We start from the raw sequence: 16101 nt of genomic DNA on the forward strand, positions 1-16101 counted from the left end.
CTGCGCAGTAAAGTGAAGATTACTGCGCAGTAAAGTGAAGATTACTGCGCGGATTTCGAACTACTCCTGGTATTATTACGCCTTACAATATAGTTCCCCCTTTTATCCGCTTAGAAAATCCACATTGTTTAATTTTGTGTAATTATACTTTGTAGTGTAACACTTCACGTAACCATATTTAAATAGGGAGAACGTGGAAGAGCTTGGTAGCTTCTATCTTGACCTGTTTTGGAGCTATATAGGAGAGCAGGAGAGGCTAAATGCTAACGCCGTCTGCGCTGTGTTTACGTGATAGAAGGCACGGGGGAAGACCAGACAGGTCCTAAAGAACTCGTCAAAGCTCAGGTAAGAACATATCTCAGTATGTAAAAACGGTGGCCTATTCCTTTAAAATAAACGACTTATTTGAGCTGTAAACCTTGTTGCAACATCTTTCATCCAAAACATACCTGGAGCTTTATTCTACTTCATTCACACCGTTTTGAGTAATCCTGTTATCTTGCATCATAGGAAAAGTCATTCCCACTGCTGCCTGTGGGGGGAGCTCCATGCACGCTCCTCACCAGTCCTGGCTCTGTGGTTGTAGGCCCCGTCCACACAAAGTCAATCAGTCAATCAAGCGTATTATCCACATGAAACTGGTGTTTTGGGGGTCTGTAAATGAGCATTTTCCAAACCAGGTCCCAGAGACGTGGGTCAATCCATGTGGACACACACATTTACCGAGCTGGCCCCGTGTTTACAGAGAAAGTTTGTGAAATTATTAGTGTTTTGTCTTCGTGTGAATGCAGCCTGAGAGCTACAATGAGTGCTATAATCCTTATACACATTAGTTCAAATCATGAAATGTAAAATGTCAGTGCCCAGGTACCCAAAAGAATGTTTTAAGCCTGTTTATAAGCTTCACATGCATTCTTGGTGCACACATGAGCACATTTTCTCCAGTTCAGCTTCACCCAACTCTTAAAGCTTCTTGAACAAACTGTCAAAACAGCGATGAAAACGAGGATGAAATTATATCAAAAGAGCGACAAAAACACAATGAAAAAGCAAAAAAGAGCCACAAAAGAGCAACAAAAATGTGCCAGAGAAACGACAATAACACAATAAAAAAGCAACTAATACGTGACCAAAACTTGACGAAAACGCGACATAAAAACGTCAAAAAGCAAGGACAAAAGCGATACAGAAAGCAACAAAAAATGACCAAAACACGACAACAAACTACGGAAACCAGACAGTTTCACTGGCTGTAAACTCCAGTCAAGAAGCTTTTACATTGAGAATGCGCTTGGTAAAGGCGGGGGTAAGAAGTTAAACCACTAACAACGGGCTAATCCCACTGATAGATTCAGTTTTTGTCAAGAATAAACTATAGACCTGCTTCAGACGTGTTTTTTTGCTGCACCTGGTTCAATCCTGGCTTTCTCTTGATTTAATCTCTGCTTTATTTAGTCTTCCTTTTTTCCCTGTTATTCTTTTCTGTGATTCTATTTACTGTTTTTTTTTTCAGACCTGCTGCTCCTTGGTTCAGGCTTAAGTTACATCTGACAGATTTGTGACCTTTTGCACAGCCTTTTATAGAGTCAAATATTATGTCAGCTCGGAAATGGTGTCGTCTTGCTCTGCAGTCGCTGTCCTCTGCGCTAACTTAAAGCCGCGTACTGTTGTCTTACGCTTCATGCTTGCTTGGAGCGCTGGCTACATGCTAATCCGTCTGATTGAAAACAAAACCAATGGCATGAAAATGTGCCTGCGGCCAAAAAACACACACAGCTCCTTTTGACTTTGCGCTCATTCAACGGGGGATAACGAGGAAAGTCGAGATAGATCTGCCATTATGCGCTTTAAGTCAGATTTCTTTTTTTTTTTGCTTCATATGGCACCAATTAGATTTTCAGAAATGGCTCAAACAACTCGGCTCTGTGGTTTCCTAGCAGCAAACAAACACAAGGAGATTGTCAGTGTGGAGGGGAAGTCGGGGACAAGTCATTGGAGTCTGCCAAAACCACAGCTTTGAGACTGAAGGGGCCGGCCCAGATAACAGATGAGCCTCTTTCTCTCCCCGTCTTTTGTTGCCGTAAACAGACCGGTTTCCTCACTTTACGCCGCACGCCATTGTTTGGGACGGATTGAGTTGCTGCTTTTTTTTTTCTGGGAATATGAAGATTAATTAGTGTGAGAGTTTAAAAGGCCTCAATCCCACTCTTCTCACGGCAACCCTTCCCTCTTGTTAATGTCTAAAGCCGCACTGCCAGGTTATACTTCCATCAGAAGAGCAGCTAAACTAAAGCTTGAATCATAAACATGTCAGCAATGCCAAACGAGCTGGTAACGTCCTGCTCCCAGCAAAGTGAGGTCTGAGGAGAGACGGGCCCACTTATTTTGACCCATACCTATAGATAAAGCAGCTATTGATATGTATTGGGTGGTTAATACACAGAAAACAAAAGATGAGTGAACTCAATTTGATCCCCGTTTGGGAGAACACATGCCTCCATCTCTCAGTTTTTCATGGTAAAGGATCCAGGAAGTATTTTGGAGAATCCAGCAAAGATATGAGACGAGCCTGCGAGCCTGAACCAAGCACATTTTCTCCAGTTTGGCTTCACCCAAATCTAAAAGCTTCTTTCACGTTTTTTTGTCACGTTTTGATGCTTTTTTGGTCACTTTTTACTTGCATTTTTGTCATGTTTTTGTGGGGTTTTGTTGCTTTTCATTGCTTTTTTGTTCTGGGGGGCACGGTAGGGCAGTGGTTAGCGCTCTCGCTTCACAACAAGAAGGTCCCAGGTTCAATTCACCAAGATGGGGCCTTTCTGTGTGGAGTTGGCATGTTCTTTCCGTGTCTGCGTAGGTTTCCTCCGGGTACTCCGGTTTCCCCTACCACTAAAAACATGTACAATAGGCCAGGATGAGTAAAAGTAAAATTAAAAGCATGTAAAGCTCTTTGTGACCGTGTCTGTGAAAGGCACTATGTAAATGGCAAATGGTCTCAACTTATATAGCGCTTTTCCACCTACATTAGGCACTCAAAGCGCTTTACAGCAAGGATCCACTCACCCATTGATACTCTCATTCATACACCAATGTACGCAGACACTGGGGCCAATGTGGGTGAAGTGTCTTGCCCAAGGACACAACGACAAAGTGCCGTTTCAGGAGGTGGGATTCGAACCCCGACCTTCCGATCATGAGACGACCCGCTCTACCATCTGCGCCACTGTCGCCCCGAAAAAATAAAGTTCTTCTTGAGTTTACACTTTTTTGTTACGTTTTCATCCTCGTTTTTGTCACTATTTTGATGCTTTTTTTTTAAGCTTTTAGATTTGGGTAAAGCAAAACTGTGTTTGGTTCAGGTGGAGGTTAAGTGGTGTTGTGTGTGAGTGTGTTCCGGTTTTGGCCTGTTCATCACATCAATCCAAAAGTGTTCCTGAAACTACGAATTTACAAATTAAGCATGGAGTTTACTCCTTTACAGTGGTCTAATCTTTATCATTATTTGGTCAGCAAAATTATAACTGCAGTCTTGGAGATCACTAACCTTTTTTGGGGGATAAAGTGCAGTCAGTTGTAAAATACACACTAAAATACATGCTATTATTCCTGCTGAAGCATCACTTTAGGAGTGAGCGAGCTTTAGGAGGTCATTAATAATAAAACCCAGTTGACATGTTGGATGGAAACTTACCTCATGAGCACATAAGCTTGTGGGCAGGTCTGTTATAAAGTAAGGTTGACTGATTAAAAATGCCGCCCGATCCAATGCAAATGTTTACTTTCCATTTAAACAAACACACTTGAGTTTATTTTGCCATTTTGTCATATTTCTTTCCCCCAGGATGCTCTGCCTCCTCCGCCCCCGCCGCCCCCGCAGTCGTCTGCCGGAGGAGCCGCCTTCTCATTGGCCACTGGACAGAGGCCCTCCCCCAGCACCAGCGACCAGAGCGGGAGACAAAGGCCCACAGTGTGAGTAATGAAAACATCACATCTTAAATATGGGCTGCGCATAAACGCCACTGCAGCGAGGTGTCAGGCTCTGTGCGGATGGCCCACAGGCGCTGGAGCAGTCAGCAGACACAGCGCCTCTTATGGGAGCGCAGCAGCCAATTACCATGTGTTAAAGTCGTGAGATCCGATTTTCTCACAGATCATTGTCGCTACTTCCACAGTGGGAGCTACAGTGGTGCGGTTTGTACTGTTCGGCCACTTATTGTTACTGCCGTGCTCAATAGGACACTTAACCTCCACCTGAACAGAGCACATTTTCTCCAGTTCGGCTTTACTCAAATCTAAAAGCTTCTTGAATGGAGCGCACAGCCTCTAAGTCATAGTAACACCTCGTTTGAAAGCTAATGGCTGGTGTACATGGCACATTTTTTTGTCTTATAAGATTGTTTAAGCAGGGGTGGATCTAGAAAAAAAATCATGGGGTGGCAAGCAGGGTCAGGAATCATTTCTTGGGTGGCAACACATTTTACAATGTCGAATGTTTATAGGGGGTACGCGAGTTTTGCTTCATCGCAAGGCCGTTTTTTAATCACATCACATTAATACAAACCAAAAAAACTATTAAATGAATCAGGCTTTGAAGATCTAGATTGCAATAGTCCTTGAAGCAATGCATTTATAAAGTGCCAGGTTGATGACGACACTAGAATACAGTTCCAGACAAGGACAAAACCTGGCTGACTGACATCAATGGGGTGGCAAGACCTTTCCCTTTAGATCCGCCCCTGTTTCAAAGAGACAGTTGTAGCTACGACCAAAGTTCCTCATAACAGTTTCAGGCTTCAGAAGGCGTGTGTTTAGCTGAGACAAGTGCTGCATGCTAGCAGGTTTTATTCTCATGGAAAATTGCAGAGAAAGTCCAGTAAAATGCGTAGTCGGACCCGCTCAGGTCTGGCCTCTGTTTCCTGTGTGACTCTGTTGGCATGCGGTGTGCACTAATGTGTTGACGGGACACTGACACTGCAGTGAGAGGATGGCTCACTCTACGACTAGTGTTTCAAAATATCAGACACAAATATACGTTTTTGTTGCTGTTTTGTCACATTTTTGTTCCGTCTTCGCTGCTATTTTGGCACTTTTTTCAAGAAGCTTTTCATTTCTGGTAAAGCTGAACTGGAGAAGATTCACTCTGTTAAACCTCGTGATGCCGGTGTAACGTCGAGCTGCACTGCTTTGTCAAGCTGCACTGACAGTATCAATGTGCACACGTCATTGTTTCTCGTTAAAAACGGCTGGTAAGCTTTGTCTTGCATAAGATTACGTAACTAAAGAGTAGATGAATCTTTTGTTAACAACTTTTATTACAATTAAACGCTCATGCTTTATGATTATTAACAAAACTTTTTGTTTTGTTTTAAACCCTATATTTTCAACAGACAGATATCTAAAGGTAATTGTTTTAGCAGCTACGTCATTTACTAATTACATGCAGAATAGACTCATAGCCTAAATCAACGGTTAAATGTATAAAATCATGTTATTTGCTGAAATAGCGGAACTCGATGGCTGAATGTAAAATGACTCAATAGAGAAGTAGTGCCACTCGACGAGTAGTGTGTTTTGATGGTACACCGGCGTGAAAATGACTGTGTGACTAAAATATATTTGGCAGAACATTTGAAGATAATTGTTATTACATGGTCTTTGACTTGGACTGTTCGGTGCATCTACAGATCTTGAGTTCAGTTTGGTCAGGACCACACAGCGGGAGGTTTTCTGTTTGTTTGGTTTGTGGAATGGTGGAAATCAGGGAACTCAGATGGAACCTAGAAATGGGGAGAGCACACAGAAAGGCCTCACATGGTCCTAAAATCGACCTTGCTCTGAGCCAAGACACCACTTTGCAAATTTCCCCTTGAAGCCTAACCTGCACACTTGCAAGGTAAAACAAAAAAACAACTGAACATTTTAAAAGGAAGCTTCAGTTTCCTTCTACATGTTAAAAGTGTCACCCCGGCAGTTCGTGGTCTATGTCTTACTGCTCACAGCTAATTGACAGACATCCCCCCGCCTTGTCCCCCTCCGCTCCCTCCATGTGTCTGTGCCCTGTGAACTTGTGCACAGGTGACGGGGTCGTATCCCGTCTCTCTTTCTCCTTGGGCCCCTCTGTGCTCCTCTCCTTCACCTCTGACTCTCGACCCCCTCGGCCTCATTACTGTCCCGGGACGCCTCACACCTGACAGGAATTAGATCCAGTCCTGCCCCGGCCCCCCGCTGTGGCCTGTGTGAGCGTGACTGCTCCTCTGTGGTCTTCATGTTCCCAGCGCCCCGGACACAGTGGTTACATTTAGGAGGAATTTCACTTTTTCAGGCATTTAATACATTTGTACTGAGTTTTACATTAGAGATTTGGTGAAGGAGTCGATCTTACAGTGAACCCGGGTGATCAGACCAGAAAACTTAAAATATTCACAATCCTTCAGGTTCAGAAAGGTTTCCACGGCAACATTGATACAGACAATACATTTATCGAAGGGGCGAATAAGCTGTGCCTTAACCATAGTAACGTTTATGCCATATAAAACGTGGATTAGCAATGCATTTTGATTATATTATTGCCTTCTAAGACACAACTGGAGATTGAGAGTCCACAAATATGATTTTTTTTATGACTTTTTATTCCGATATTGATGCTTTTGATGATGTCATGCATATTAATGAGGCTGCAGTGCTCAATAGAGGGCGTCATTATCAAGAATTCAATCATGCTGCCAATAGAGGGAAGCACTACAATTTGAAGCATTTGGACCAAACGCTGTCACACAAATGGACAGACAGTGGAAGGCCCAGGACACGCTGGTGGGACTATGTCTCCGAGCTGGCCTGGTGTCGCCTCCGGGTCCCCCCAGAACAGCTGGAGGAGGTGTGCGTGGATCAGGAAGTCTGGGCATCTCTGCTGAGACTGCTGCCCCCGCGACCCGGCCCCGGATAAAGCGGAAGAAAATGGATGGATGGAAGTCACACAAAGATATTCCTTTTCATGATAGTTTTTATAGATGGATTCATCTGTGGTTGAGTTATTCCTTTTGAAATAGGACTGTGGTTTCTGATTGATCAATAGCTCCATCCTCAGTTAGTCAGGGATCATTTATTCACTTATTTAAGAAAAAGCGGTTCAAAGCACATGGAAACATATGTATGTGATGAATGATACATAGTATGTTAAAAAAGGTTAGAAAGTGCATGTTTCTTAAAAAATCATGATCTATCGTACGTTGTTTTAATGCAATATATCGATTATCGTAGTATCAGCATATCATAAGGTTATCGTTATCTTGAGGTACCCAGACGTTCCCATTCCTAGTTTGAAACATATGCACCCACAATAACTCTAATGTCAAGAAACCAACAAAAAGTTTCTAAAAGTGCTGCTAAAAAATGATGTTTGCTTTCACATTGTTCTATATTTTTGATGGTTTCCAAAAATGCTTGATCATTGTTATGGAAAAACCCTCTCAAATGTCATTACTCATCAGGTTATTTGAAAATCAGAACATCATACTGTATAAGACATCAACGTGCATTTAAATTTAACACATTTTTATGGTTTTGTAGATGAGCATAACACGACATAACATTCCAGATGAAAATCGCTCCGTCTCATCTCCCCGGTCCCCGCTCTGTAGCGCTGTCCTCCGCTGTAGAGCTGACCCCCGTTTGTTCCTCTGATTCTCTGGGTCAGGGGCCACAGACAGCGCGGCCTCACAGGGATCAGGCAGAAGAACAGCTTGTCAGCCGCATCACTACAGATCAAACGGCTTCATGGACAAAACGCTGAACCGCTCTGAAAATACGTCGTCCATTTGTCAAGCTCGAAGTGTTAAAGCCACTCAGCGGATCGTTCCAGGCTGGAAGCACAACTTAAGTCTTGTAAAACGCATTTCAGTCGTAAAATGAAGTAATAGTGCTCCAAGTTCCACACATGAACAATAGGGCTGAAATCACCGCGGGACCTTTCTGGATTTTAAATAAAAATTTTCACATAACTTCATAAATCTTTGTTCTGCCTCTTGAGTCCCCCTACTGGTACAAAGTTGTATGTGTACTTCATTTAGCAGCTTGGATCTGTTTTGCTCTTGGTGCAGAAGGTGGTGCTTATGACGAGTTTTGAAGAGATGCACCGATCCAGCTTTTTTGATACCGATACTGGGGTTTGAGTGTCCAGGAGACTTTCTTAAAAGTGGCTTTCTCTGAGTGAAAAAATTAATTGATTTTTCTCCATTTTAAGATTAATATAGTCATGTTATTGTCATGTTACAGATCAATTATATCTATTGATAAACATTTAACAAGGATGACTTTTCTACACTTAAAGCAGTACTAAGTAACTCTTCCTTCTAGAGGCCATAAGTGCAACTGCAGGTGTAGTAGCAAGTTACGATTTTTTAACTTTTAATTGTCTTGGATAGTAAATACTACGCCGACAGGAAAGGCGAAGGGAGAGAGGGTTACTGTGCATCCAATTATACAATGGAAATATTTTTTTTCACTCAAACTTGCCTGGAAATACTGTTTAAAGTGACGCTAGCCCGCAGTTAGCTTCGCCCGTTAGCATGTTAGCTTCTTCTTCGTGATTTCATTACTGTGTATTGCTTTCTCCGGACCGGTGGCAGTCAAGTTGCAAACATGGTTTTCTGGTCAGAGACACCGGGGGGAGATGAAAGACCCTCCAATCATCCCATAAACACTTGTATTACCCCCACAGAGACTACGAAAAGGATTTATTAAGGTAAACACGTTACTTAGTACTGCTTTAATATCCTTGTGTATATGACGGGCTTTGGTTACATTAATATAAACTCACATTAACTCTGATCATTACAAATATGTGAGATCAGTTATTTATTTATTTATTTATTTATACTAAAATACAAACACTTGGCTTCAGCAGTGGCCGATTTTATTTCACTTGGCTACTTAAGATATTTCTATCATAGTTTCTGACCCAGCATTGATTAGTTTTCGTTAGCATTAGCACGCTCCCGCTAGCTTTAGCATGCTTTTGCTAACCGCAGAATTTTGCTCGGTGATGAAAAATACATTTGCAAAGGTTGCGACTGAATTCTCCAGGTCCTTTACAATTACATACAGCATACCCACTTAGATTTCACCACTCACTTAGATTTAGGTGGTGAAAGTTGTATTTTTAAGGCGTTGAGAGCCAAAACTGATATCGGTTCAGTATGGGATAATTGAAGCCGATACCCCGTTTTTTTTCCAGCATCGGCTCCAATTCCAGTGTCGGATCGGTGCATCCCTAGTGATTTGTACCATCTAATCAACAATCATCTGTGACACGAATTGCCTGATTTAGCATTTAGCATGTTGACCTCACTGACACTACTTTATTTGACCTTTTTTGACATAGATTATGAAAGAAAAATGGGTTCTTATTTCAGTATCTAATCCAGTATTCTTGTCCCTTTGTTGTTTCAGCTACGTGGCCATGTTCCCGTACACGCCCCGTAAAGAGGACGAGCTGGAACTGAGGAAGGGCGAGATGTTCCTGGTGCTGGAGCGCTGTCAGGACGGCTGGTTCAAAGGCACCTCGATGCACACGGGAAAGATCGGCGTCTTCCCAGGGAACTACATGAGCCCCGTCAGCAGGTGGGACAGTTTTTTCTACCGTGAACCCAATCAAGATGTACCTGTCCTGTCAAAAGCCCCTGAATAATTCTCTGTGTCGATGCTAATTCTAACCTCTCCTTCGCCCCCTCTGCTGACTCAGGACGGCGTCAGGCAGCACCCAGCCCAAAGTGCCCCTGGCTCTGTGCACTCAGGCGGGGAGAGGAGTCACCATCGTCAGCCCCTCTCCGTCTCCTCTGGGGGCCATTGTCACCGGTCCCGACTTCACTAAACCTCTGGCCGTGTCCACCAGCTCCGCCCCCTGCGCTCCCCAGCCCACACTCATCGTCTCCTCGTCCCAAACGGCCACGGGGCAGCAACCCAAGCTCCCCATGCACGTCACCTCGCAGATGACCGTGAACCAGGCTCGCAACGCTGTCCGGACAGGTATCAACTTCTTCACCCCCCACCTGAACCGAGAGCGTTTTGTCCGGTTTGGCTTTACCCAAATCTAAAAGCTTCTTGAAAAAGGCGTCAAAATAGCTACAAAAATTGTGACAAAAACGTAACAAACAAGTGATGAAAATGTAACAAAAAATAAAAATGTAACAAAAAAATTATGAAAAATGTAGCAAAAGTGACAAAAATAAACAAACAAGTGACAAAAAATTTAGCAAAAAAGTGTCAAAAATTTAGCAAAGAAAAAAAAAAGTGATGAAAAAATGACAAAAATCTAGCAAAAAAGTGACAAAAATGTAACAAAAACTGATGGAAAAAGTGACGGAAAATGTAACAAAAAAGTGACAAAAAATGTAACAAATAAGTGACAAAAATGTAACTAAAAATTGATGAAAAATGTAACAAAAAGTGATGAAAAAGTGATGGAAAATGTAATAAAAAGTGATGGAAAATGTGACAAAAAGTGACGGAAAATGTAGCAAAAAGTGACAAAAATGTAACAAAAAAGTGACAAAAATGTAACTAAAAAGTGATGAAAAATGTAACAAAAAGTGATGAAAAACTGATGGAAAATGTGGCAAAAAGTGACGGAAAATGTAGCAAAAAGTGACAAATGTAACAAAAAAGTGACAAAAAAATGTAACAAATAAGTGACAAAAATGTAACAAAAAGTGATGAAAAAGTGATGGAAAATGTAACAAAAAGTGATGAAAATGTGACAAAAAGTGACAAAAATTTTGAATAATAACAAAAAACAAACGTAACAAAGTGACAAAACGTGACAAACATTTAAAAAACAAAAAATGTGACAAAGTGACTACAACGCAGCAACAATGTGAGGAAGAAGATCTGTTTGTAAGTCTTAGCTTTCAAATGAGGCATTACAATACGCGTTTAGATTTGGGTAGAGCAGAATTGGAGAAAATGCATTTGGATAAGAGGTTAAAAGCTACAGAAAAGCTTTTTTATTATCATCTTTCTATATACAGATTAAAGCACCGTCTTTCTATTTGCAGCGGCCGCTCACAGTCAGGACCGTCCCACCGCAGCCGTGACCCCGATCCAGTCCGGGACCGTGCAGTCAGTGGCGTACCTCCCTCACCTGTCCGTGTGCCCCCCGCCCTCCTCCGCCTCCTCCTCTCTGGGCTGCGGTCGGGTCGGGGTGGGTATGGGCTGCGCCGCTGCCTCTCTCACTCCCCCCAACGTTAGCGCCGCGTCTCTGGACGGGGACGCCCTCAGACCCATCCCGATCCCAGCCCTCAACGCTGCTCCCAACTCTGCGACCAACAACGGCGTCCTGGCCTGCAGACTGGACAAGGACGGCAAGGTTTGTCCAACACGGCAAAGTCATTTTCCTTTGCGGTAGATTAACACTTGCACAAATTATTGATAAGCTGGGGTTATATGTAATTTAAGAGGCTAAGAGTGTAGGAATGTTACCTTTTTTAATCTCGCAAAATAAAGGTAAAATCTTGGGAATGTCAAGATAACTATTATGCAAACACTAACAGAGCCTTGGAAAAAAAACAAGCATCCAAAGTCAACCTGGTTCGTCCCTTTTCATGGACTGCTTTAATCAAACCCTCTCCTGCATCCTCTTCTTTCACTACATCCATAAATCTCTGTGTTCCTCTGGGCTTCCTGTTTCCTGGCAGCTCTGACCTCGAATACCTTTTGCCCATTTGTATTCAGGAGGGCTGCACGATGTGAGCAAAAATGTTGATTCTCAATCCTCTCAAGATCATTATACTGTATACAGTACAGGTCAAAAGTTTGGAAACGCTTTTTTATTTATCGTTTTTTTCTGTTATTTCAAGACCTTTGTAGATTCTCAGTGAAGGCATTTATGAATGGACACACATGGACTAATGTTTTAAAAGAAAAAAGGTGAAATAGATTCTTCAAATACCTGCTTTGTGCGCTTTTGACATTTTCTCAGTGAGCTTTACGATCTAGTCATAAGAAATCGTTTTCACTTCACAGACCATTTCAGGCCACGACCTTATGAAGCTCACGGAGAAAATACCAACAATAAAGAGTGTCAATGTTGAATAATTTAAAATATACATATTTTGAGTTATTTTTCACCCTTTTTTGTTTCCTACAGTAGATAAGATAAGCCTGTATTGATTTCACAAGGGAGAAATGCACTTGTTACATTCAGCTCTCAAGAAAAACAAAAAACAAAAAACAATACAGGAAATGTAGTAACAATTAAATAGTAAATAGAGGTATCTTATGCAACGACTAGAAAACTTTAGGGGTAACATAATCCCATGTGTTCTTAGTTTAATGTCTTCAATGAGAATCACACAATGTAAATATTGATGACTGATGCTTTTATTTTGAAAAAAGGAAGAAAAAAGGAACAGAAGGGAAGGCTTAAAGGCTCTTTTACACTTCACAAGACGCTAGAAGTTCTTGTTCTTGCACCCTGAGCTGCAGAACAAAGTGAAATCACTTTTGCCTTGTTGCCATGGAACTGTCGTCAGTAACAAAACGTTTTCCAAGGAAAAGTGACTTCATTTTGTTCTGCAGCTCAGGGTGCAAGAACTAGAACTTCGTGCGTCTTGTGAAGTATGAATGAACCTTTAACCTTGGCTGAAATGGAACTAAAAAAAAAAAATCAGTCTTTTGAAGTTACTGTTTTTGTTTTAGGCTTTGTTGTTGAAAAATGTGTAAATGTGATGTATTGTGGTCTCTTGCGATATGGATATTGAATATTGTGCAGCTCTGACAGTCACTATCGCTCCACTGTGCGTATCTCAACCGTCTCTCGGACTCTCGGACTTTATACCCAAATGACCCCATGTAATCTGTCTTTATATTAACCAGTCTCTTAACATCGTGTCTGTTTTCAGAGAGAAAAGAAGAGTCTACTGAAGCTGCTGTCCAATAAGAAGAAGTCGCGCCCCTCTCCGCCGCCGTCGCCCACGCTGGAGGCAGAGCAGGCCGCTGCGGGGGAGCTCCTTCAGGGGGCTGTGGGTCCTGACACCGCCCCTGTCCCGAGCGGAGCCGTGGAGCCCGAGTCTGCCTCATCGGTCCCAGAGGTGTCCCACAGAAAAGCCGCCCCGCTGGAGGTTTGCGCCCCCATCGCTCCCCCGCCCCGGCAGCCCTGCTCCTCCCTGTCATCTCAGCAGCACGACGTGCGGCCCATCATCTGCGAGAGGTGCGGCACTCGCCATCTCAAAGTTCTATTGGATCGTTCAAAGTATTGAGCTGCATTTATCAGGGAAACACGGTGTGGCGATCTCTACAAAATATCTTAACAGGGATTAGGATCACGATTAGAGGTCTGTGTAGGCTCTCAGTCGTACAGGAGTTGTCCATCTTCAATGAAGGTTCTTGAGTCATCTCTTCTATACTCTGTAGTTGAAGTGTAGAACGTTTCACCTCTCATCCAAAAGGCTTCATCAGTGACACTAAGGTTTAAGCTCAGCCCACAGACCATATATAGATTTGTAGTATTTGTATTTGTCTAAGTCTTAGAACTACATAGATGTTTACCCACAAGTGAGAGTAGCCATTAATAGAGGGGAGGGACTTAGCCAAGCTAAACTCCTCCCAGTGGTCTATATCTAGTCTCCGGGCTGAGCCTAAGCTTTAGTGTCGCTGATGAAGCCTTTTGGATGAAACGTTCTACACTTACAGAGCACAGAAGACGACTCAAGAACCTTCATTGAAGATCACGATTAGTTTTTTGTCCTATCGTCCAGCCTGAGTAGTTTTCCTGAAGGCGAGACACAGCAGGTGATTTTTCATGTAGTTGTGCATTTTGTGTGTAATTTTTTCATCCTGGGTTTAACGTCAAAGTAAAAATAGTCCACACTCATCGTTCACGATGTTTATTTTATGAAGTTTTGTGTGCGTCAGATTTTGTCAGGAAGTCCCTACAGGCCGCGCTCCGCCGTGTTTCCCACTCGTATCCATTCACAAATACTGACATGTTTGATATCCACGTCCCGACAAGACTGTGTCATCCAAATATGGTCATTTTAATTGTAGAAGACGCCAGCTGAGATATTCTGCAGATATATACACGTGTATGCGCAGACATTAGAGTACTTCAGTGCCAGTTTTCTCCAGTACACTCTTGCAATCCGCTTTAAAGTGGATACACCAAACTTTTCCTTAGAGGGTTTTTTCAATATGTAATTCCTCGGCTGATTTCTTGAGCTTTCAATCCAAAAAAAACCTGAAAAAAATCTAATCTTTGTATCAAAATAAAATCATACATTTACAGCTTTACAGTGAAAAAGACACAAACATTTAACAAAAATGTGACAAAAAAGTGACTAAAATGTAATAAAAATGTAATAAAAATGTTTTAAAAAATCTAACAAAAAAGTGACAAATGTAGCAAAAAAGTGACAAAAAGTATTAAGAAGAAAAGTGACAAAAATGTACACCAAAAGTGATAAAGAAAATCTAGCCAAAAAGTGACAGGAATGTAACAAAAATAAAAATGTAACAAAAAAAACAACAACAAAAATATCACTTTATCAAAATAAGATCATAAATTTAAACCTGGCTCTATCTATTATATTTTTATATGTAAATTGACACATTTTAATCTGAAATAACAGACACCATGATGCCTCTAAATTAGATTTTTGTTCCCTATTCACCTTAAGTGTGTTCCTGTAAAGAAAGTTAGTCTCTGAAAGGTAATGTTGGCTCCACTTGAAGGCTTTGGGCGGGACAGGTCATTGTTGAAGCTCCCCGTTCCCCACAAGCGCTGGTTTCGTGTCTTTGTCGTCCGCTCTGCCCCGCGCACTGAAACTGTAACTCTACCCGCCTGATGTCAGCCCTTTGTTGTGGCTCACTGTGTTTTTTTTGGCTCTGTCCCGGGGCAGGTACCGCGTGGTGGTGTCGTACCCGCCCCAGAGCGAGGCGGAGCTGGAGCTGAAGGAGGGCGACATCGTGTTCGTGCACCGCAAACGGGAGGACGGCTGGTTCAAAGGCACGCTGCAGAGGAACGGGCGCACCGGCCTGTTCCCCGGCAGCTTCGTGGACATCATTTAAAATACTTTTTACGTGTGGGACAGAGGTAGAGACGGGCACGGGACGGGGGGGGGCGATGTCATTATAACAGGTTAATGGGAGTTTTGAAATATCCCAATGCTGAACTGAACTTCCATGCTTTTAGTGGGGCATTTGTAAAATCCATAAAAATAATTGAATACTTTTCATTGAAGAAAAAAAAAATATTTCCATTCTCGCAAAGGTCATAAAATTAATCATATTTAATGTTGTCAAGTAAAGATGTTTTGCTAATTTTCCTGAATGCAAAGGAAATAGAAAAGTCAATTTATTAGACATTTTCCCCAGCTTTATATGAACCCTTTTATTTCATAAGAGCAACATCCCTTAACCCCTTAACCCCCACGTGAACCGAGTACATTTTCTCCAGTTTGGCATTACCCAAATCTAAAAGCAAAACAGTGGCAAAAGAGCGACAAATACAAAGCAACTATAGTATACAGACGACATCTCTGGAATCGCCCGTATATGGTCATGTTTGAAAACAGTTCAGGAGGAAAACAATTTGGAGAAAAATCTAAACTTTCTCTAATTATTCAAAAACTACTTTAACAAATGCTGAATTATGAATATAGTTTTCTACTGAATAAAGATACAAAGATATGGAGAGGAGCAAAGTGGTTCAACAGCACATAAATACACAATTAACAGAGAATGCTAACATTATGCTACATGTTAGCATCGGGCTAATGCTAGCGCTAGCTAGCGCCAGCTTTGACCGCCTTTTTTTTCACTTCTACTGAACAATCTGCTGTGAATAAACATCCATATGGACCCGATTTAGACTTCACTTTAGTTGTATGTGATAAAGTATGCGATAAAGTTTGTATTTCTCTTGAAAACGGCTAAAAAGTGTGAAAATCAGTGTTTCCTAAAAGATTCTATTTTCCCCCTTGGCGAGGCCACGCCCCCTTCTATGACGTGATGCCGTCTGTATCTATAACACAATAAAGAAAGAGACAAAAACACACGACTAAAGCAGCGTTAATTTCGTCAACTAAAATAAAGTAAAAAAAGTGATTTAAA

At 42.0% G+C, this 16101-nt stretch overlaps 1 protein-coding gene across 1 annotated transcript in view; it reads left to right on the forward strand.

The window, feature by feature from the left end:
- sh3rf1 (SH3 domain containing ring finger 1) overlaps positions 1 to 15104 on the forward strand; it is a 63425-nt gene extending 48321 nt beyond the window's left edge. Inside the window, exons 7-12 of the mRNA XM_079574895.1 lie at positions 3839 to 3966; positions 9445 to 9615; positions 9737 to 10020; positions 11049 to 11359; positions 12894 to 13201; positions 14889 to 15104. Coding sequence (XP_079431021.1) covers positions 3839 to 3966; positions 9445 to 9615; positions 9737 to 10020; positions 11049 to 11359; positions 12894 to 13201; positions 14889 to 15057 — 1371 coding nt within the window. The 3' untranslated portion in view covers positions 15058 to 15104. The remainder of the gene's footprint in view (positions 1 to 3838; positions 3967 to 9444; positions 9616 to 9736; positions 10021 to 11048; positions 11360 to 12893; positions 13202 to 14888) is intronic.
- The last annotated feature ends 997 nt before the right edge of the window (positions 15105 to 16101 follow it).

This window comes from Gobius niger (assembly GCF_951799975.1).
Source record: "Gobius niger genome assembly, chromosome: 17".
Taxonomy (NCBI): domain Eukaryota; kingdom Metazoa; phylum Chordata; class Actinopteri; order Gobiiformes; family Gobiidae; genus Gobius; species Gobius niger.